Consider the following 22,025-nt stretch of genomic DNA (forward strand, 5'->3'; position numbering starts at 1 on the left):
TAAAACTCCAAGGGGTAGTGAGACCTTGGCCACTGACCCCAGCCCCTGTCTAATTGGCCTCTGCAGGAGCCAGGACTGCTAATTGGGCTGTGGCTGGACAATGGGGCTGGGGCTGGGGGTGGGGCTGGCTTGGAGGAGGGGCTTTCTGGAAAATGCTCTGTCTTGCCATTTTCAGTTCCCCTTCCAGGCCTTCCAGAACCCTGCTTTCAAGGCTGCACTCTGGGCCCTCCTCCTCCAAGGAAACCCTAAGCACGGCCATCAGTCATTCTTCCTCAGGTTTGTGACTCAGAGTCCTGTCACTCCTGTACTCAACTTGGAGCTGGCCCTTGCCTTCTGCCCAGGTAAGTATAGGGTCAGGCACTCAGAGGACTGGTGAGAGGACAGACCCCAGCCCTGGCCACATAGGCTCTGCTTATTCTCCCATAAGAAACTCTTCTTCACTGCTCACCTTCTGCCAGAACCTGCCCTGGTTAGAAGTTTGCTGCTCTGAATGCCCCATGTTGGGTGCAGGAAGAGCCCTGGGTAGAGTCCAGAACGTTCGGCTCTAATCTAGCCTCTGTCCACACGTGCTAGATGACCTTAAGCAAGGCCCTTGCCCAAAAGACTCTGGCCACCCTGTGCCTCTTCATCTGTCAGCTGGGGTGATGATTCCTGTTGGGGTGTGCTCTGGGGTTTTTGCCACAATGGAAAAGCAAATACTTTGGCAATTGGGGTCTGAATGAGAAGATTGTCGTCACTAAGGCAAGGAAGGCCAGCCCCCTGGCCTGGGTTTGATGCAGCTCTCCTTGGATGCCCCCACCTGCATCATCCTCTCTTTTTCCTAATCCTGTGTGAGCTCTACCCTGCCAGCAAGCCTTCTGGCCTGACTCTCCAGGGCCTGGGCACAGCCACTTTCTAGGATGCAGACCTGGTCCATCAAGAGGCAAGAGCTAGGGCCTGAATTAGCAGGAGACAATGGTCACTTTAAGGGATTTTCCTTAAAATTAAATTCTGTCTTCCCTCCTGGGTTCCTGGGTATGGGCTCAGGGGGCCTGGCAGGGGCTGGAGGCCCCATAGAAAGTTGCTATGACTGTGGAAATCTGGGGCCAATGTCCAAAGGCCTAATCTTCTGGTCCTCCCCCGACCTTGCTCCCAATTGGAACAGCTCTAATGATTGCCAGGCAACACACCCCAACACACCTACCCGCTTGGTGGGCCAATCCAGCCTCCCAGAACCATTAGGTGTGGGGGCAGACTTACAGAGCAGCTGTCAAGGAAACCTGGGGCAGCCTTGGGGGCCGGAGGGGATGGGGAGCCTGGCTCCCCCATCTTTCCTGCTAGCAGTCTTGTTACTCAGGATGGGTCCCCAGGGACTGTTGCTACAACAAGTACCTGCCTGGTAACCAAGCCCAGCCCTAAGCTGGAAGCAGGGAGGCCCAGGGGGTCAATTCCCCTTTGTTCTTGGGTGGGGTGGTTGAAATCAGGCTAGACTCATTTCTTGGCCAGGGAACTACAAGGAGGTGCAGGGCCTGGGAGTGCTGTGGGGCTAGGAGGCCAGGAAAGGAGCTCTGCTTTGAAGGGCTGCGGTCTTCTGTCCTCCCAGCCCCAGTCAGCACCCTTCCTCCCCTGTCCTGCTCTCAGTCTCCCCAATATCTCCACTTTCTCTGCTCCCCGGCACTCTTACCCCTCAGCTTCCCCATTCTCCCTCATGCTCCCCCTTCCCATCAGTTACCCCTTATTTCTGCCCCTCAGTCTCCCCTCTGCTCCTCCATCGCCCCCTTGCCCCTCAGTAGCCCACCTCCTCCTCCCATATCTGTACATACAGCATGGCCTAGGGCCCTATGCCTGCCCCGGAGCCTTCCTGCCTCTGCTTTCCTGATGGTCTGAACAAATTCCTTTCCCTTTAGTTCAGCAGACACATGGGTGGATGTTTTTCAAAGGAACTCATTGGGAAGCAAAAGGAAAACAAACCCAAACAAGGCAGCCCACCACTTAGAAACAGCCTGGTCACTAAGGCAGGGCCATCTGATTTAACTGTCCAGGGCCTAGGGTACAGAGATTCCCTCCTAGGGCATGGAGGGGTCTGTCTGCTTTTTTTTTCAACTGAATCGGGTCCAGCCTGTCTGTCTCAGGCAACTTGGCCCCAAAGCCTGTCCTGATAGGCAACCCCATCAGCACTGAGCAAGGTGCCTGCATAGAGCTGGGACTCCATAAATAGTTGTTCGCTTGTTTAATGAATGGATGGGTGAATTTTGGGGGTCTCTAGTAACACGATAATAATCCTGACTGGACAGTCCAGGACAGACAGCTCAACCTGTTTCAAAAGCTCCCACTAAGGTACCACATACCCCTGGCTGTTGGGTGCTAGCTCAGGACTCTGCATGGGGAAGTGGGATGGGGGGGGCTCTGGCCTCTGTCAGTGTTGCAGGGGGGCCCTTACTCTTCTCATTTGCACCCTAATTTGTCATTTAATTCACTTTGAGACCCTGGAGAATCCCCTTTTTATTGCCGGGGTTTCTTCCTCTGTATAATAGAAATGGGGCTGGGCAGCTGGATCGGACAAGCCCCACACTACTCTGTGGCTCACATCTGAGCTGGCCTGTAGCAGTGGAAAGGCAGCGAGCCTTGAGTTTGCTCAGTGCTAAGTCTGAGTCTCTGCTTTCCTGTTAATTGTCTGTATGACTTTGGAGAAGCCAGTCAGTCGCCTCTCCTAGCCTCAGTTTCTTGTTCTGTAAGATGGAGACCATGACTGCACCCATCTCTTAGAGCTGTTGGGGGTTTAATGAGGTTGTGGGTGTAAAGCTACAAGCAGAGTACCTGGCACATGAGTGGCTTTGTGTGACCCATGGGGGCTCTGGAGGGTCTAATATTCCTCTAGGGAAATGAAAATGAGGCTTGTGATAGAGATGGCCATCCTCTCTGGACAGCACCAGCCACCTCTATGGCATCCTAGAGTGGGCCTTTCTGATCCTGCCCCTCGGCTTCCCCAATGGGAAAATGGACTCTGCTTTCTGCTGTTCGTGTCCTGTCCCTCCGCTCCCCCCCCCATCCCAAGATCCTGGGCCAGAAGCCTGGGATAAAGGCAAAGCTAGACTGGTGCTCCCTCCCAGCCTGGCCTTCAGCCACCCCTCACTGAGAGGGGCCCAGTGCTCCCACTCCCGCTGCACTGCCAATCGATTGAATCTGCTCCCATCCTCAGGCATGCCATGAATTTTTCATCAAAGGGCTGTAGACTTTGGGAAACGCACAATTAGAAGCCCCATCAATAATGCACCATGCAGAGGCATTGGCTGAGCTCAGCCAGGCCCCAGCATGACTGTCTTCCAGCCTTGCTCTGGTGGGAGGGGAGGTAAGAGGGGCACCGAATGGACCCCTTAAAGGTCCTCACTGTACACAGAGCAAGTATGGAATGCCTACCGGAAAGCCTGCCCTTTAAAGCCCCAGTGGGACCTGCCAGTTCTTAGGTGCTTCATCTATAAAATGGGTTCTAAGGAGCCCCTCACTTCTTAAAGCATGATGCAACACAGCAGAGAGTTGTTATGTGAAGACTAGGGTTCTTTGTCATCTTTCTTCCATGGGGTCTCAGGAAGCAAGGTTGGCACTAGGCTGGGGTGCGGAGGAAGAAGAGGGGAGCACAGAAATGCCTGGTGGTACTGGGGGGGGGCTTTATTCACCTAGCTTGCCGGTCAAGGTCATCTGTGGTCCGGCCCTACTGCCCTTCAGCCTCATAGCACAGCTCCTCTTCTGCAGGCATCCACTTCCTGCAACTTCAGAACACTTGGGGGAAGAACAGGTTCTGTTTTATCCTGTCTCTGCCTTGAAGTTCCTCCACCAACAGGACTGAGGCGTCCTTGCCTTGCCTCTTTTGATCCATTCTTCAGAGCTGGCCTCCTGACAAAAGCTTTTCCTCTCTTCCTTGGCTAGAAGGGATGGTGACTTCCTTTTCTGAGTTTCTAGAGCCTGAATTAGGCAGGTAGTAACAACAAGTGCTCACCATGCAGGTAATGTTCTAAATACTTTATATGGATCATTCTAACTTCATCCCCACAGTAACTGGACAAGGCAGCTGCTGTCATGCCCATTCGACAGAGGGGGAGAGTAAGGCAGGGAGAGGTCAGGGAATTTGTCCCAGTGGAGGAGCTGCTTCCAGAGTCCACCTCCCCAGACCCTGGGACTGGCGCTCATGTCTTTGACTGGCCTTCAAGTCCACAAGAGCAGGGCTCATGCTCCCCACTACCTCACTCACAAGGGCTAGGATCTCCCCACTGCACAGCCTGGGGTTCCCCTGCCCCCAGCTCAGGAGAACTCAGGGTCAGAAGCAGAGGCTGTTAATACCCACTGGCTCTCTGCTCTCCCACACCAACAAGTTCCAGGTCTGGCTCCTGCATGCTGACACTGTCCCTCCTTTCAATAAGGCCACCACATTGATACACAAGGAAGGGGAAGACGATACCATGGCTGAGGTGGTTTGTACCATTGCTTCTGGCATGTTGCTGGATTTCTTGGGCCCTACTAGCTGTGGGCCTCTGCTCTAGCCTGTCAGGGGGCTCACAGGTACCCAGCATTCTGTGTCTCTGTACATGGGCTGTACAGAGTACCTTGAGGCCTGGCATTTGCCAAGGGAGTAAAGGTCTCTGTTTCTAAAACCCTTTTCTGGCAGAAATGCCACCAGTGGGCCTGAAATACAAAATGGAGGCCATGAATCACATGCTCCCCCCTTCTACCACCTGGCCAAATCCTAACCCCAGGAGCCCATGCAGGACATGCTTTGGAGCTAGCTGCAGCAGAGAACTCACTGTGATTCCAAGGAGGCTCACACGGGGGCTCTGGGATGGGCTCTGGGGATGGGAAGCAGCTGGGGGAAGATGGGCAGGGAGCTGGGTGTCTCCCCAGTTGTGCACTGCCTTTGGACCTAATGCATCTATTCTCTGTCCCTAAGACCTCCATGACCCTATTAGTGGACAGCCAGGGTGGCAGGAGGAGCGTCACCTTCCATCTGTGGGGGATGGTGAGTGCTGCCTTTCCCTCAGCCCAGGCTAAGGACTCTAGGATCCATCCAGTTCCATGCACTCTCTCCAGCAGCCCCACTTGCCCAGGTCCTGTACTGGGCACTGGAGAAACAGATGTAAACAAGGCTTAGTCTCTATTCCTGAGGAGGTTGATTCTAGTGGATGTGGCAGCAGGCATAGCAGAGCCCTCAGCCAACTTCCTCACCATCCTGGGGTGCAGGAAGGAGTATAAGGAAGGGCATTTCAGAACTGGAATAGGTTTTGAAGGGTGAGTAGGAGTTTGTCAGGTGATAAAGGAGTGAGGAAGGGGTGCGTTCCTGGTGGAGGGAACAGTAGGAGCAAAGGTGTGAGGTGACAAGCCGCCTGGCACAGTGGGGAAGTAAAGACAGGAAGCATGGAGAGGAGGGGTGGAGGGAGATGAGGCTGGCGTGGCTGCAGAGCCATCACTGGGCCTTGAATGCCAGTCCAAGGCCCAATGAGGAGCATGTTATAGTCAAGTGAAGTGGGCTGGGCCAGAACTAGATGCTGGCACCAAGCGTGACTATGAAGACTCTCCCAGGCTCAGGCTTGGTTGCCTTGTAAACATGCCTAGTGTGCTTCGCAGAACACCAGAGCCCAGAGAGGGCAGGAGGTTGCCCAGCCTCCCACAGCACCTTTGTGGCAGAGCCAGCTCAGATTCATACCCTCCAGGGCCGGGAAAGCCAGGCCATCTGGGCAATCTGTGCTGAAGGCTGGCAGCACAGTCTGTCAGAGCTGGAAGGGGACTTCTAGAGGGAAGTGCAGCCCGCAGAGGACTAGGGGTGGGATGTTGGCCACTGGGAACCTTGGGTGGGGAGAGAGCAATGGGCAGGCAACTTCAGGATACTGCCCTTTATCAGTTCTTAGATAGGCCATCTGCCTGGCATCCTGGAGCCACTGGGTCACACCCACCCCACCTAGTCTAGATCCCTGTGCCACCCTTCACTCATGCTGTGTGAGGGAAACAGACCTGGCAGTGGCTTCTCAGCCCCCTTCAACCCCATGACTCAATGATGTCACTGTTCTTGGAGCAGGAGCTGGAGCTGGGGCCAGAAACAGAGCCCTGCCTCTCAGCCCCCAGGGGCAGTCAGCCTTCCAGGGGATGGCTTGATGTGGGACTGGGGGGCTTCCTCTGGAGGCCTGAGGCCCTGCCTGATGGGTTCAGGCTCAGATGGTGCCTACATGGCTCCCCAGGGTGAGGGACCAGGGTGGGGAGGGAGATGAAGGAAGAGGAAGACTTGGCCTCACCTTCAGGAGTCTTAGACTGAGGAAAGAGAAGTGCCCTATCTTGAGGAGCCCCAGTTTGCGGGGGGGGGGGGGGGACAGGGTTCTGTTCTAGTAGCCCCAGTTCAAGGGGGGTTCCATGTCCCTGCTCTGGAGTACATCTGAGGAGGAGGCAGGGCCCACACACTCTCGATAAGGACACATGAAAAGAACAGATGGTGCCAACAAGTGCAAATTAATTGAGCGAAACCTGTGTACACAGGCGCTGTGAACAGGCGGGCTGACAGGCTAGGGAGGGGTTGGTGGGGGACAGGACAGGGAGTGGGAGAAGCTGTAACTAGCACTTATCGATGTCTCGCTGGATCTGCAGCCCGGAGCACAGTTATTGACAAAGCCTGTCTATAAATCTCCCAGCCCTGTCTCCAGAAACCTTAATTACGGGGCCTCATTACCCCTCACACCTCTAGGCACAGGGGACCAGCCTGAGCCAGAGTAGCTGCTGACACTGCGGCTGGCTTATGACAGCTGGGCAGAGCCCGGGCAGAAAGAGATGCACAGCTGGGATGCCTTTGTGGAACACAATTTAGGGTCCCATGCCCCGAGGAGTGGGAATGGATGGAGGCTCAGCCTCCAGGTCAACCAGGGGATGGAAGGGACTTAGGAGGCAGGGAGCTCAGGATTTACATTCCAGTTTTGTCAGTTACACGTGACTCCGATGAGCACTTTGCCTCTCTGAACCCGTTTCATCACCTATGCAGTGGGAAGAGGGCTGTAGTGAAGATTAAGTGAGCAAAGTCTGTCTAGGGTTGAGCACAGTGCCTAGCACTGCTGCGTGTGTAACACATGTCCCTTCTCTCTCTGTCACTCTGCCTGAGGCTGTTGAAAAAGAAAAAAGCAGGCCCTGATGGCAGGGGGCTGGCCTGGTATGCACAACTAAACCTTGGTGTTTTCCTGTGGAACATAATTTCACAACACCCTACAAGGCCACTCTCTGATCATGATGTAGCAAGACAAAAACAAGACCACTCCACAATCGGGTCTGAACACAGATGAAACGTGATCATTGTCCAAACCACAAAAATGACCAGACAGCAGCCTTCCCTGGCTAAGCTGAGTGCTTGCTGTTGCTTTACCAAGGACCGTTTCAGCCTCGTTTCATTTATCCTGCCTTCTGGATAAGAAATACTACTATTCTCACTCATAGAATTATCGCACCTCCTGAGAGCATCCAACCAGAGCAAAGTCCTGTGTCTTTGAACTCTCCCTATATCACCTAACTCAACAGAATCCTTTCTGTCCTTTCCAACACTTCCTGATGCCCTGACTCCCTGTGGTGGACAGCCCTTTGCCCTTGGCTGCAGTGAGTTAATAAACCCAACTTGCTTCAATTACAGGTGTGTTCTTGGTTATCTTTGGCTAAAGGGAATTAAAATTCTACTATTGGAGTATTGTCTCTTTAGTGTGTTCTCTGAGCTTGAATTCTATTCTCATTTTCACTTTCTCCATTTCATTATTTCTCTGAAAGTATGGGACACTGCTTCCCATTCACTGTACCCTCCCCAGGCCAGGAGAAAAGCACCCTGAAGCAGGGCTGTTGGGGGGAGAGGTCCTGGGACCACCTGATAATAAGTCTCTGGTGTGGGGTATGGAGCCTCAAGCCAGAAGTCGGGGCCTCTTGAGGGACCCAGTGGGGGCACAGTAGATGGGGGTGGAACTGGAGTATCAGGGGAGCTAGAGGTGGAGCCTCCCTTCCCTCTGCCCCAGGCTCATCTTAGCCCCTGGAAAGGCAGCACTGGGAGGCAGAGTGGAGAAGGAGGGGTCCTCTGCTCCAAATGACCAAGCCTGGTGGGCCAGAAGGAGCAGACCCACAGGGCTTTCTGGGTGGAGGCTGACATGGTTGGGCAATGCCTTAGGGAACTTGGAAATGGGGCATGTATAGGTCTCCATCCCTAGGAGCTCACCTACCTTGTCCCTGACTCTCTGGCCCTATCTAGATTCTTTTTTAGGGGCTGTTATGTCCTCCCCGCCACCATCCTCAATGGCTGGACCCTTCCTGGCTGGTTCACTCCTCCTTCCTCCAGCTCGGGCCAGAGTATCCTCCCCTCTCCATTTCTGCTGGGCTCACAGCTCACCCCAGAGCTGTGCAAAGTATCTCTGCTTTCGGACCCAGGGCAATGCCCGAAAAAACATGTGTCCCACTTTGCCTTTGGAGGCCTGAGACTCAAGACGGTTGGTCCCTTCAGAGCTGCTTCTCACTTGGCTTGTCGCCCGGCCTCTTTTGGTCATTTCCTCCTTCATGACTTGCCCTCCTCCATGAATCCTCCTGGGCCCAGACCCTCACAGATGCCGGCAGCAATGAGGAGAGGGGGCTTCATGATGGTGCTCTGTTGCCTGGGGGCACCCTCCCCACCCTGTCTCTTAGGATGCCTGTGCCCCTGACCACTTTAGGCCCAGGTTAGTCTCAGAATGCAAATCCTGATTAGCCAGATTTTTTGCACCAAGCCCATCTCCAGTCCTGCCTCAGGAACACCCTCCTGGAGTTTTCGAGCTCTCCTCCCACTTTTAAAGTCTAGATTCCAGGCAGGTCCTGCTGAGATGGCAGTGAAATCCTGGCTGATTGGAGGACGTGGGGGAGTTAGGATGGGTAGGGCAGAGAGACCCACAAATAGTGGAGAAATTGACTCCTTAAGGGAGTGGCTGATGGTTGTCTGATATGAAGGTCTTGGAGGGGCTGAGATAAATAGAATCTGGTCTCTAGCTCTCCTAACCCTGTCCCTAGCTCTCCTACACTGTCTTCCTCACCCCTGCTGTGAATGATAAGGCACCAGAGGCCCTCCAGGGGTCCCTCGAGATTTTTACATCCAGACTACAGGGGTAAGGATTATCATTTTCCCCATTTCACAGCTGAAAAGGCTGAGGTTCCTGTAGGTACTGGCTGGGGGCTGAGTGGGAAGCAAACATCCTTTCTCTGATGCAGACATGTCATCTCCCCAGGCCATGTGGCTGCTTAGGAAGGGGCATTTTATGCATTCATTGGACTAATTTACTGAGCACCTGCTGTGTGCTGGGCACCCAGGGTGGAGTAGGGAAGGGGATACAAGGTGGAGAGGGTAGAGGAGCAAAGGCCTGGAGCTGGGAGTACCATTAGGGTTGGGTGTGGGTAGAATATTCTGGGTTGGGCACAGGTTTTGGAGGTCACAGGGGTCATCAGGCCAAGGGGTTCATGGTGCGGGTGAGGGAGCCATAGAAGGGTTTAGAGCAGGAGCAACATACTTCGTGCTTTGGATAAATCACCTGGTGAATGTGCCCTAGGGTGGAGGGGTAAAAGTGGGCAGGAAGGCCTCATCCGGACTGTCAGTTCCTGGACTCTGAGCCAGCTTCCTGAGGGAGCCCTTCTGGTACTCCACAGGAGATCCCCATCCACCTAAAGGAGAAGGTGGGAAGGAGGGGACTCTTCATCTTGGCCTCTATAAGATACTCCCCAAAAGGTGGAGGGGCTCAGAGAGGGCTCCCCACCCAGCCAGAGGAGGGAGGGTGAGATGCCTCCAGTTTCCCACACTAGTCCTTTGAGGGGGTCTAGCAGCTAGGCCCTTGCCCTCTCTGGCCCTTCCAAATCCCTGAGCCACTATTTGGCCCTCCCCAGGGTCCACCATGCTGAGGTACATTTGCATATCTGAGAGTGAAAACAATTCTGAGCAGAAGCTTAGCACCATCAGGGCTGCAAAGCCCCTTTTGTGTGTTTGAGTAAGAGCTGGCTAAAGGCTGAAGGATAATTAGTCCCCCATGGGCAACGTTGCCCCCCTCCTTGAAGATTTTTTTTTCCTCCTTGAAGATTTAAAGGCACAGCCATCCTACTCATCCACTTCTCCTCAGGGCCCACAATTTTCACTCATTTCCAGCCTCAGCCCCTCTCCTGCAGCCACCCCCACCTGCTCGCCCATCCTCCATCCTGGCGGTGCTGAGAAAGGGACGTCAGCCCCTGGCAGGAGCCGATGAATGGGCATTTTATCTGATTAAACTGGGAGTGAACTGGCCCTTCTCTATTATCTTTGGACTTGATTGGATATTTAACACCAAATGTATTGTGTGTGTGTGTGTGTGTGTGCGCGCGCGTGTGTGTGTATGCATGCGCGTGCGCACGCATGCTTTTCTAGTCTATGTAAGGAGGAAATTGGATTGTACTGAAAAGCATTTAATCTGTGCTCAGGAGTCCACCCTAATAGAGTCACTGAGCGGGGGGAGGGACAATTCTGTCCTTTCCCTGAAGGAGCAGAGCCCCTGCCTTGGCTCTGCATGTTAGAGGGTCCTGCTCTGGCCCTCCTAGGGCTGCAACCCTCCCCACGGGGTGAGGAGTTGGTGGGCCAAGAGGACATTCCCAGCCAGAGCCTGAGTCCCCTTCTAGATCACAGCCCAGCTACCTGGGACCCTGGAATTCCCTCCTACTTCCAGGGCCTATTCTTCTGGAGATGAAGATGAACCCTTATGCAACTTACGTGAAAGGTTTTGCATGGTCATTGGGTCATTGGGTCATTAGGGTGTGGGACTGAAACTGAGCCAGGTGAGAAGGGGACAGGAAGGAACTGGAGGTCGGGGGCTGGAAGCCGCTTTTCCTGTGTTGCCAGGGTCCATTGTGAAATCTGAGAATTCTCTGGTGATGTTAATAAGGTATATTTGTCAAGATAGAAGAATAGGCCATATTTAATAGTTTGCTGGATACAGCTTGATTTATAACTTTTCATTATTTGGAGTTTAGACATATGGTGTGCAGGCCTCTGCGTATGCTTTCAAAGGTTTGAGGTGGGCCTGGAGAGGAGATGTGCAGTCACAGAGCTCTGTCTTGGTGTTTACCAGGAAACCAAAGTAGCCTTTCCACCCAGACGGGCGGGGCGGGGAAGACAGTGAGTCAAGCTCATAAAGCTTGAGTCACGAGGTGTGGCTAGGGCAGCAGCAGGGGCGGGTGCTGGCCTGGAGAGCCCAGATCTGTGTTGGACCAATGCTCTCTCCTTTGGTCTAGCCCGGTGGCCCAGGAGGGTTACTGAGCTACCGGCAATTTCCCTGCCTGTAAAATGGGGATGATAACTGTGCATTCTTCTTCGGATTGGTACAGGGATGGAATGAGGCTATCATTGAAGTTCTGGGAGCAGAGTAAGAGCTCAGTAAAGATTGATGAATGTAATTAGTGTTATTAAAAGGGAGGCTAAGCAGGCAGTTTGCAGAAAGGGTGGGTCCCACTTTCCATGTTAGCAGATCTCTCCCAGTCACCCCTGGTTCTGTAGTCTCTCCCATCCTCACTAATTGATGATTCAAGCCCTTAGCAATTTATGGCTTCATAATCCTGGCTTTATTCACTGAGAGAGCTGTACTCTTGCCTGCCCACCCACTGTTTAATCAAGGAACTGAGTTGGACAGTGATATGGGGTAGCACCAGACATCTTTCTAAGGAGCAGAACCTGGAGGCCCTCCCACCTTTGCCTGCCTAGTTTGCCAGGATGAAAGAGGAAATCATCAAGACCAGGCCCCTCACTGAACAGAAGGAGAGACTGAGGCCCAGGGAGGATGGGGTGCTGGCCAAGGTCAGTCCTCAAGTCAGAACTGGACCCCAGGTCTCCTGGTGCCCCTCCCATCCTGTGCTCTCTCAACCGTTACTTTCCTCTTCTCCCGCAGGGCCTCTCATTCACATATTTTCTGAATCCGAATCCGATCGTTTGGGTGTTTAGAGCTAGGCCAATCCAGTCACACTCACCTCCGTAGTTCTCTCCTCCACACCCCTAAGACTTTCTCATTCCTCACTGGAGGGAGGCATTCGCCCCAATTTATAGATAAAGAAACTGAGAGTCAGAGAGGAAATGGTTAGTCTGATGACTACACAGTGACTATTGATGGGAAAGCTATGGAGACACACAGGCATAATCTTCATTCAACGGACTCTTTTTATAGAAACAAGTTCATCCACCTTCACTCTGTCCTACCAGAAAATCGAAGATCTATCATGGTTTTTATACTAACGACCATTGGCGATAGTGACATCTGTGGACCATGCCCTGGCATTCTATATAAGGTGTTCGCTATTTGAGATGGGGTGGGGTGGGCTTGGAGGTGACAGTTAGGGTTAGGTACACTCCTCTCTGTGCTTTCACGATCCCCTGAGCCGACTGTACCCCAGTCCTGGACATGCCCTTCTCCACTGATTCTGGATGTGTTTTTTCTGCTGAAACGAGCTTCCTAAAGATAGAAACCTCTGCAGGGGGCATTATCTTTATGTTACTATCACTTTGCTTGGGTATGAGCTTCTGGAGAGAGGTCAGAGGCAAGACCTGGGCCAGTTGTGCTGCTGCCTCTCCCACCATCATGGAAGGGCCATGAACACAGTGACCATTAATAAGCCTCCTACAAAGAGGACAGCCCTTCACAGTTTCCAACACACTGCCATCTACTCTCTTTAATCCTCTCAAAAACCCCAAGAGTTGGGTACGGACAGAGTATTCCCTCCACTTAACAGATGAAAAAGACCCAGAGAGGGAGAGTGATTTATCCAAGTTTACACAGCTCTTCAGTGATGGAGACAGGACTCAAACCAACTACAGCTGCACAGATGAGTAGAAGTGTTTGCAGGGGGAGATAATAGGGATTGGCACATAATAGATAATCAAAAGCTGGTCAAAGGAATGAATGAATGAGTGAACGTGGCAAACTGCAAAGTCAACAAGAAGGGGAGAGACAGCCTGGTGCCCCCCCCTTCTTGGCTCCTCAAGCACCGCTCATATGTGGGGTTGGTGGTCCACGCTCACCAGCCTCCCCAGGCTGTCTCACTTCCCTTGGCGTCTGCAGGTTCCTTCCCAGTTAGGCCGAGGCTTTCTCCGTGAAAACATGCCTCCTCTTTTCCCTCCTTTTCCAGATCTACCCCCTAATGTCTGTGGGGCCCAGGATAAGGGCATAAATTGAGGTTCCCAGCATGTGTCCACACATAGCCATCCCCTGGGCCTAGGGGTACCACCCCCTGAAAGTATTTGACTCTCAGGAGGAGGTACTGCACAGTCCTCAGAAGCAGGCTCAGGTCCATGTGAGCATGGAATTCTGGGGTCTTGGATACCCAGAGAGTGGTCTAGACTTGTGGAGTTGGAGTTTTGGGTCACATTTACCTGGCCCTGTGGACTCCTCATTCTGTGGAGAGAGATGAAGCTGGCAGAGGGCCAGAAAGGGCTCTCTAAATCATCTAAAGATGACAACCCTTCCATCCTGTCTAATACATGGTTCCATGGGTTCTAAGGCTCTTTCCTGGGCCACTGCCCCTCTGGTCAAGTTGGTCGGGGAGACAGTCCCACTCCAGCGGCCAGTGGCTTTTCCTGGCTGGACAGTACCATGCTCCCCTGGTGGGCTCATCACCCCCAGGCCACCCCCATACCCGCCTAGTCCCTAGGGGGTGGCCTGGGGGTGATGAGCCCACCAGGCAGTGTGTGTGGAGTGGGGGAGGAGGCTGATCTGCAGGGGGCCCTTGCTCAGCCACTCACACACCAAGAGACAATAAATCGACAAACGCTTAATCTCTCTGCAAATTGAAATGGAGCTGTACATATCTGCTGCACCCCAGCAGCTGAGTTATGAGTCTCGTTTATTAATCTCTTTAGTCCCAGGTGATGGATGGAGGAGGAGAACGGCCCACCAGGGAGATTCCAGTGATGAGGAGGAGGGAGGAAAAGTGGGTCAGGGGTCTGGGAACAGCCTTCTGGAGAAGCAGTCAGAGCAGGGAGGCCTGGGCATTTGTGCTTCCTCCCTATTATTCTCAGTCCGAAAGGCCTCTATGAACATAATGACTATTAATAAGCCTTCTGCAAAATGGTCAGCCCTTTACAGTTTTTAAGGCACTGCCATTCACTCTCTTGTTAATCCTCCCCATAGCCTCAAAAGGTGGGCAGGGGAAGAATATTCCTTCTAACTAACCATGAGGAGATAGAGCCAGAGAGGGGGAGTGATTTATCCAAGGTCCCATAGCTCCCGAGTGGTAGAGATGGGCTCACACCTGCTAGAGCCACGTGGAGGAGAGAAGGAAGAAGGAGGGGGAGGTAACAGGGACATACATAGTAGGGTGAATCCTATTTCTTCCTTTCTTCCTTTCTACCTTCCCTCCCTTCTTTCCTTCGCTAAATGCTTGGTAAATGATTTCTCTTTCTCTCTGGAGGAACTGGAGGAAGAAGAAAAGGACAGTCAGGAGAGGAAGAGGAAGGGAGCCGAGCTGGTTCACAGCAGAGTCCAGGAGCTGTGACTTGCAACTTTGCAAGACTTATTTTTAGAACAAGCATGCCCCTCTTCCCCAGTGCCAGCTTGCAGGGCTTACAATGTAGGGGCCACGGAGTGCAAGGGAGTTGCTGAGGAGGGCTGAGAACACTCCTGCCTGGAGGAGCTGGGCCTGGGAGGAGGTGGGGGTGTGACATGGTGCTCTTGTGTGATGAACAGGTGCCCTTAGGTGGGACAGAATAAGGGTGCTTGTAGAGGTGCCTGGGACAGAAGACTGGCCACGAGCCCTGAGCAGTGGGGTCAGGGCTACAGAGACTGAAGGATTGGAACAGGAGGGATGAGGTGACCCTGGTGCTTCAGGAATTCATCTGGTGGCTGTGTGGGTGGCCTGGAGGGGGCGCTGAGTTAGGGGCACCACGTGGTTGTACTTTCTTTGTCTTTATCTCCTTCTCTGTTTCTCCTGTATTTTCTCTGCCTCTCCAAAGGCTATAGGTCCCTGGGTGGGGCTCAGACTCTCAGGACCCAGATCATCTGCCTCCCAGGTTGGCCTCGGTGTCACTCTGGCTTGTGGGAGCCAACCCCAGGCTCCTTGGCCCTTTGATGCTGTCACCGGGCTGAAGTTCCTTCTACTAGTTGCCACCATTGTGGTCAGTATCCACACTCAGGCGACTGCTGCCAGTGCTACAGGAAGCTCCAGCTCAGCTCATTACCTGCCACCACCAGGTGGTGCCAAGGGAACTGAGGCAAGGTCTGAGCCTCAGCCTCACCTGTCTGCAGACCTCATCCTGGGCAGGGGGGCAGGGTCCTGGGGCTGGGACCAAGGGTCCAGTCACAGCGCAGGAGCCCCAAGGGACTGGGAAACATTTGCTCCAACCTCCTCCTCCAACCTCCTCTGCTGACAGAAGAAGAAACGGGGGTCCACAGGGCAGAAGGGAGTTCAAGGTCACTTCAAGGAGCTAGTGAGAGTGCTTTGATTGCAAGGGACAGTGTGGAGCTGGGCTGTTGGGCAGAGGGTGTATGCCTTGTGGCTGTGGGTGTTGAGGAGGCCAAGGGTACAGCAACTTTGAATGAAGCAGGACTGGGGCAGTGAGAGAGCCCATGCCATATAGGGTGACCTCTATACCAATTTACCTGGAACTGTCTTGGTTTTAGCACTGCTAAACTTCTCAGTCCTGGGCAAACAAGGATGGTCGGTCACCATAGAGCCATGCCAGGCAGATGCCGAGTGGCAAGTAGGGCATGGTAACATCTTGTAACGTCCCGTGTTGCAGATGGAAAATTCAAGGTTCAAGGACACAAAATGCTCCAAGCCACCCTGGGAAGGTGTGGCAGAGCCAGCATTTGTCCACCTACCTCAGGGGGAAGTGGTCCCCTGGTCTAGGAGGCCTGCCCTCCTGTGGCCCCAGCCCCCACCTCCCCTGCTGTGTGACCTGAGAGGAGACACAGCTTCTCTGGCCCTCCTTCCTCTCCTAACCCATGCAATGAAGCCCTCTTTCTTGGGTAAATGGTGTCCAGAGTTGCCGAAGTCACCTTACCACCCTTAGGAGCAGGTTAAATGAGATGGGGCAGCTGGGGAAGTGAAAACAAAGAAACCAAGGGATCAAGGGATAATCCTGGAGACCTATAGACTCAAGAAAGGAAGAGAAACAAAAGCAAGATGGAGAGAGGGAGAAAGGCTTTCAAAGAGAGAATGAAAGAAATGAGTTATTCTAGTGTGGTGAGGTTGAAGAAACTCCACTGAATTTTTAAACAACCCTTGTCTATTATTTATCCACCGGTATGAGGGCTCTCTGGTCTGCCACAAATCTCCCCTGAGCAGCAGAGGAAAGCAGGGAGAGAGAGAGAGAGAGGAGGGGGAAATACAGTGCTGGAATTTCTGCACTGGAGACAACACTGAACACACACTTCTTGAATAGCTACTGAGTATCTCTGCCTCTGTTTATCTAAAGCATAGCCTGCTTCCTCCAGGAAGCCTTCCTTGATCCTCTCTTTACCGAGGGCTCACCAGGTGTGCCCAACAATGCTGGGTAGCTATGACACTTAAGAAGATACATTGTCTCAGCCGTGCCCTTTTACTATTTATCCCTCACCAAACATTTACTGTGCTCCCCTCTGTTTCACTATTGTCTCCTGGGGCATGGCTTACTCCTGCTAGCTGGGGAACTTCCAGAGCTCAGGACCTTGGCCTCTTCCCTTCTTTGTCACTCCCTCTTCCCCTAGTCCTTAATCTGCACAGCTAGAAACACCTGGAAGGGGTGGGAGTTCTGTTTTCCTGGCTGATTGGAAGATTGCTGATGTAGCTGCTGGGGACTGGGGAATCAGGCACCTGGCAGGTGTTTTATAAGCCCCGTGTAATAGAACCGGGTCTGCCTGCACATACTATGGAGCCCCTCCTCTTACCTGCTCTTCCTGGTTTTGGATGATATTACCTGGCTCAGCATGAGGTCGGCAGGGGGAGGTGGGGATTTTGATGTGAAGGGGGATGCTTATGAGTTGATTTGGAGAGCTGTCATGTCTCAGGATGACTCTTAACATCTATCTCACTTTTCACTCCACTTAAAGCCTACGTCTTTCAAAAGACTTCTTGGGCTGCTTAAAAGGAATGTGAAGGCTTCCTCTAGCTCTGCATAAGCCCTACCACTTAACTCAAGATTATACCTGTGGGACCCTGACCCCAGTGGTCCATTCAGGATGGGAGCTTTGTACCATATTGACAAAACGGCACTTGAAAGACCTGTGTCAAAACCAAGTATCCAGGATGAAGAGAGCCTGAGAAGGAAAAATTGCCTGGATTGCAACCTGGGAAGGTAGTTGGATCTAAGGGCATACTAAGGGGAGGGCTTGGTGGGGCTGTGGGGGTGAGACTGGCCAGCCTGGGGCAACAGGGAACATCCATGGCATCCTTCCTGGAGAGATGGTACAGATCTGCATCCCTTCCACCCCCTTTTCCATTCTCAAGGTGCTCATTTCTCCAGAAAATGTCCAATTTACCATTAAGACAGAATAGGCTCTGGAGACGAACAGAGGCAAAATCATTTCTTGGACTCTGGGGAGTGTGCTGCAAAACTAGATATAGGCAAAAGCACTCTGAGAATTAGGTGATGTTGAGAAGCTCAGAGCCCGAACAGAGTGGCCAAAACCAAGAAAGGTGGTTTAATTCTTTGCTCACTACACTGCCATGTCACTGGGGCCTGCTGCAACACCCTGAGCCTCCGCTGCTGGTGACTACTCCCTGATCACATATCCAGGAGTCACACACCTTGTAACCATCCCATTGCCACCAGGTGTGTCCTAGTGCTAGTCAGGTATCTTCTATTGCTCTGTGACTCTGTCTATGGCTTACACTTTGTGTTCTATGCTCATTGCTATGTTCTATGGTTGTGCCTTCTTGTAATACAGGGCTGTGTGAGAACACTGTATGACTTAGGTCTATTGCTATGCAACTGCACTTCACTGCTCCATGACCACGTTCTCTTGCTTGTTACCGTGTCTCTTGGTTTCATGCGCTTGTCCACTGCTATGTAATTGTTTGGTTGCTATGGAACAGCGACTCATTGTTACATGGCTACTTGTGATTATCATAAACCTGTATAACACTGCTGCCATACAAGTTCTATTGCTTGTGACTGGGCTCTACTGGCTGAATGAATGTATGTCTGGGTCCTTCTTGGTCCTTCCAGGTTCTGGCTAGTGGGTAAGAGCTGGGGCTGGGGGCTGGGTCTCTAGGACTCAACAAAGGATAAGGGTCGTGTGTGTGTGTGAGAGAGAGAGAGAGAGAGAGAGAGAGAGAGAGAACAGAGACAGAGACAGAAAGAGAGAGAGGAAGAGAAAGAGAAAGAGAGAGAGAAGTGGGTATGTAGGAGGGGGAAGAGGGAAGAATGATGAATTGGAGGGCTGAGGCAGGGGTAGGAGGGTAAATGGAATGGGGCCAAGAGTCAGGAACAAGGAAGAAACAGAATAAGGGCCTGAAATAAACCTGGATGGGCAAGGAAAAGGGGAAGGCCCACTGACCTGAATACTATTGAGTGTCTGAGGGACCCAGTGGTGTCAAGTTGGCTGAAGGGTTCAGGGCTGGGCATTCAGGCCTCTACAGCCTTCTGGTATTCACTTGGCTATATACAAGGCAATGCGGGAGAGCAAGGTCAGGAAGGCTTGGGCAAGGTCATCTCACCTCTGAGCTTCCTCATTGCCATCCTTCATAAAATTAGGAGCTCACACTAGATGCTCTCTAAGGTTCTTTCTGATGCACTCCTTGTCTAGCTAGGGGTTCTATCACATGACCCAATAAGCATTGACCTACATATACATTGGGCCAGGCTTGGCTGAACCCTGGAGCCCAGAGATGAGGAAGCCAGTATGCTTCTAGTTCAAGGGCTGGGTGGTAGTGGCTGAATGGACCTGACCCAATAGCAAACCAAGGAGACCAGCCAGTGCTTGTGGCTTTGCCAGGTGCCCAGCAGGTGGGGAGGGTAGAGGGATCAGCCCACTGCTGGGGTGATGTTCAGAAAGAACATGCTTGAGTTAGTTCCCCATATAGATCACGCTCAACATCTATTGACAGTCTGGGTACGAGGCAGCCCTGAGACGCTTGTTTGCACTCAGAATCTTACAGAATCATGTCCTAGTGCCCTTGGGCCACTTATTCCTCCTCTTCCCCTCTGTCACTCACAATGGTTACTCATTCTTTTGCTTAAAAACTGTTCCTCCTCATGGCTAACTTGACTTCTCAAGCTGCAGTCTTGTCCCATCTCCTATGGTTTAACCTTTAAGAGAAGATCAAGACTAACTGCAGGCATTGGTTTATTCATGCTGTCCAAAGTCTTAAGAGACAAGGTCTGAATCTTTATTTCCAACCCAAATGATGCCTGAGGTGGAAGGTCAGGCCTGAGAGCTGCTTTCCCAAGGGACAGAGGTGAGAGGAGGAAGTGTAGAAAGTGGCCTGGGAGTGCTCTGGCACCTGCCAGGGGAGGACCCTGCTCTGGGGTGGGCAGAGGCACTCCATATGGGAGCATCCTGGGCATACCCAGCAGACAGCAAGCCTTCCTATTCCTCCAGTGGCACATGTTCCCGAAAGGTGCAGAAGTGCCAGGGGAAGATGCGGAGGCTGCTGAGGAAGAGGAGGAAGCCCAGGGCTTCCTACGGGCCAGTGGCCTTGGCTCAGGCTTTTTCTCAGGATTTTCTGGAGAGCATTCCCCATGGGATCTGCTGTGGAAGAAGGGAGGAAGCCACTCTTGAATTTACCCATGGTTATTGTGATGGTACCTCAATGAGGGACTTTAACTGGAGTGTCTTTTTGGTAGCCTGCAACTTAACTCTCTGCATCAAGGGGCTAGTACTCAGCACCAATCCCTCACCAAATTAAGATTCCACTGTGGCCACCTTTACCAACCCTTTCCTAGCATCTGGCCAGCTGACAACAGGAAGCCATGCCAGCTCCCACAATCAGACTCTTTGACCAAAGATGATGTCCTTTTTTCTTTGAGGCTCAATTTCTTCTTTTAGAAGCTACAACTAATCTCTCAGGGAGACTTCCCAATACCCAGTGGACATATTCCTGAGGAAGTTCTGAGTTGATGACTATTTGAGTAAATGGAACTAGGTCACACAAGTGTTGCAGGTTTTGTTTTGAAAGAAATAATGTGAAAGTTCCATTCAAAAGGTAAGCTCTGTAAAATGAAGAATCCACACCTTCCACAAGTTTAGCTTTGAGACAATGCATATAGAGTGTGCCTAAGGGGAGGTCTACCTGCCACCTGATCAGTGAGCCCACAGGGACAGTCAAGCCTCTTCAGCATCTCCCCTATCACTTCTCCAGCCCTTCCAACTCTGGGGGAAAGACACTCACCATTTCATGGTACGTCTGGGGCATCTGAGGCTCTTCCTCTGCTTCCTGATAGGTGGATGTGCTGGAGTTCATTGTGGAGCTCACTGTAGTCTTAGACCAGGACTCACGGATGGAACCCAGCTTCTCATCTAAGATCTTGGGGTCCAAGATGGGCAGAACCTTGCTGCTGTTAGGTGTTAAGAAGTTTTCTGGCCTCTGGAAGAGAAAGTGCAGAGAAATTTCTGTGCCTCTCTACCATAAGTGCACTTTCCACATCCCACGGTTCTCCTCCTCATGACTCAGGTGGCCCTTCATGTCTGGCCCCTGCCTACCTCCTACCACCTGACCTTGTGCTCACTTGGTCCTAACCGCACTGTCCTTGATGTTCTTCTAAGCCAAGCTCTTTCCTGCCTTGAGGCTTTTGCATCTGCTGTTACCTCTACCCAGGGAGCCTCATGGGTCTTATATAGCCGTCTCTTTCTTTTCACTCAGGTCTCAGCCCAAACGTGATGTTTTCAGAGAGGCCCTGTTCTTTACGATAGAGGCCCATCCTATTACAAGTAATCCCTCCTCCGATATATTCTCTAATTATATTATACCATTTTACTGTGTTCATAGTACTTATTCTACCAGAAAATTAACTTTCAAAATATGTGTTTGTTTACTGCCCACCTCCTTCCTCTGCTTCCCTCATTAGCATGTAAGTTACATATAAACAGGAACCTTGTTTGTCCTTTGTGTCTGATCATTGTAGGTTCTCAGTATATATTTGTTGAAAGAATAAACTATGCCATCTATGACTTCTACACTCAGTGCAGTAACAACAGCTTCTAAAATCTTCACACTGTCTTTTTTCCTATTCTCTTCCTCTTCTGTTGGTATGACTATCACTCTCACCTCTGCTTGTCTAGAATTCAACCCCACTCAAATACCAGCTCCTCCAGGAAGCCTAATGGCCTGTGCCCACACTTGCTCTAAGCTCTTCTGGGTTCTTTCAGCTCAGCATCTGGCTCTTTCTGTTCACACTATTTCTAATTCCAGAATTGTTTGCCATTTTTGTTTTTCTAACAAAATTTTAAGTTTCTTGGACTCAGGCACATGTCTTACGCTTCCTTTGGGGAGAGGTTAATTTAAAACTCTGTTGAAAATCCACAGTTAGCCCTAAAAAGTGCCCATTGTTCAAAGAATCATGCAGTATAAAGTTTGCAGGGACCTCAAAGGTGATCCACTTCCACCCTACATCAGCTGAAGAAGTTTGGTCTTGGTGACACAACAGACAAATATGCCACAGTCTTGAGTATGGTGCTAGAAGCAAATAAAACAATGGGCACAGTGCCAGTCAGGACAGATGTGTTCAGGGTTAGAGGTGCCATAATTTCTGATCTTGACTAAACAGAGTAAGAATGAATGCAGGTGGGCCTCTCTATAAGTGGATATTTTATATGAAAACCCATATATGTGAACCAGATGAATTAAGACAACAACCCTCCACTTTATCACTAGAATCTTTTAATACTGATTCATTCATGCCCTTTAAAAGTAAAATTTGGTGTGCAGAAATTCATTAAAATGAGGCCTTTTCAGGCTTATATCGGTAGAGTAAGGGATAATCACATAAGTAAGTACAGAGGTGTCCAGTCCAGTCGGGACCTTATTTCCACCCCACAACCCCATCAAATGGGTACAAGGAAAGATAATTCCAAAGAGAAAGCAGCTATATGAAGACTCTTGGAATGGAA

At 51.7% G+C, this 22,025-nt stretch overlaps 1 protein-coding gene across 1 annotated transcript in view; it reads right to left on the reverse strand.

The window, feature by feature from the left end:
* The window catches only part of CCDC33 (coiled-coil domain containing 33), a 117,917-nt gene that overhangs the window by 27,989 nt on the left and 67,903 nt on the right, over positions 1 to 22,025 (reverse strand). Inside the window, 1 exon segment of the mRNA XM_006922706.2 lies at positions 20,308 to 20,502. Coding sequence (XP_006922768.1) covers positions 20,308 to 20,502 — 195 coding nt within the window.

Source organism: Pteropus alecto, unplaced genomic scaffold (assembly GCF_000325575.1).
Source record: "Pteropus alecto unplaced genomic scaffold, ASM32557v1 scaffold38, whole genome shotgun sequence".
Taxonomy (NCBI): domain Eukaryota; kingdom Metazoa; phylum Chordata; class Mammalia; order Chiroptera; family Pteropodidae; genus Pteropus; species Pteropus alecto.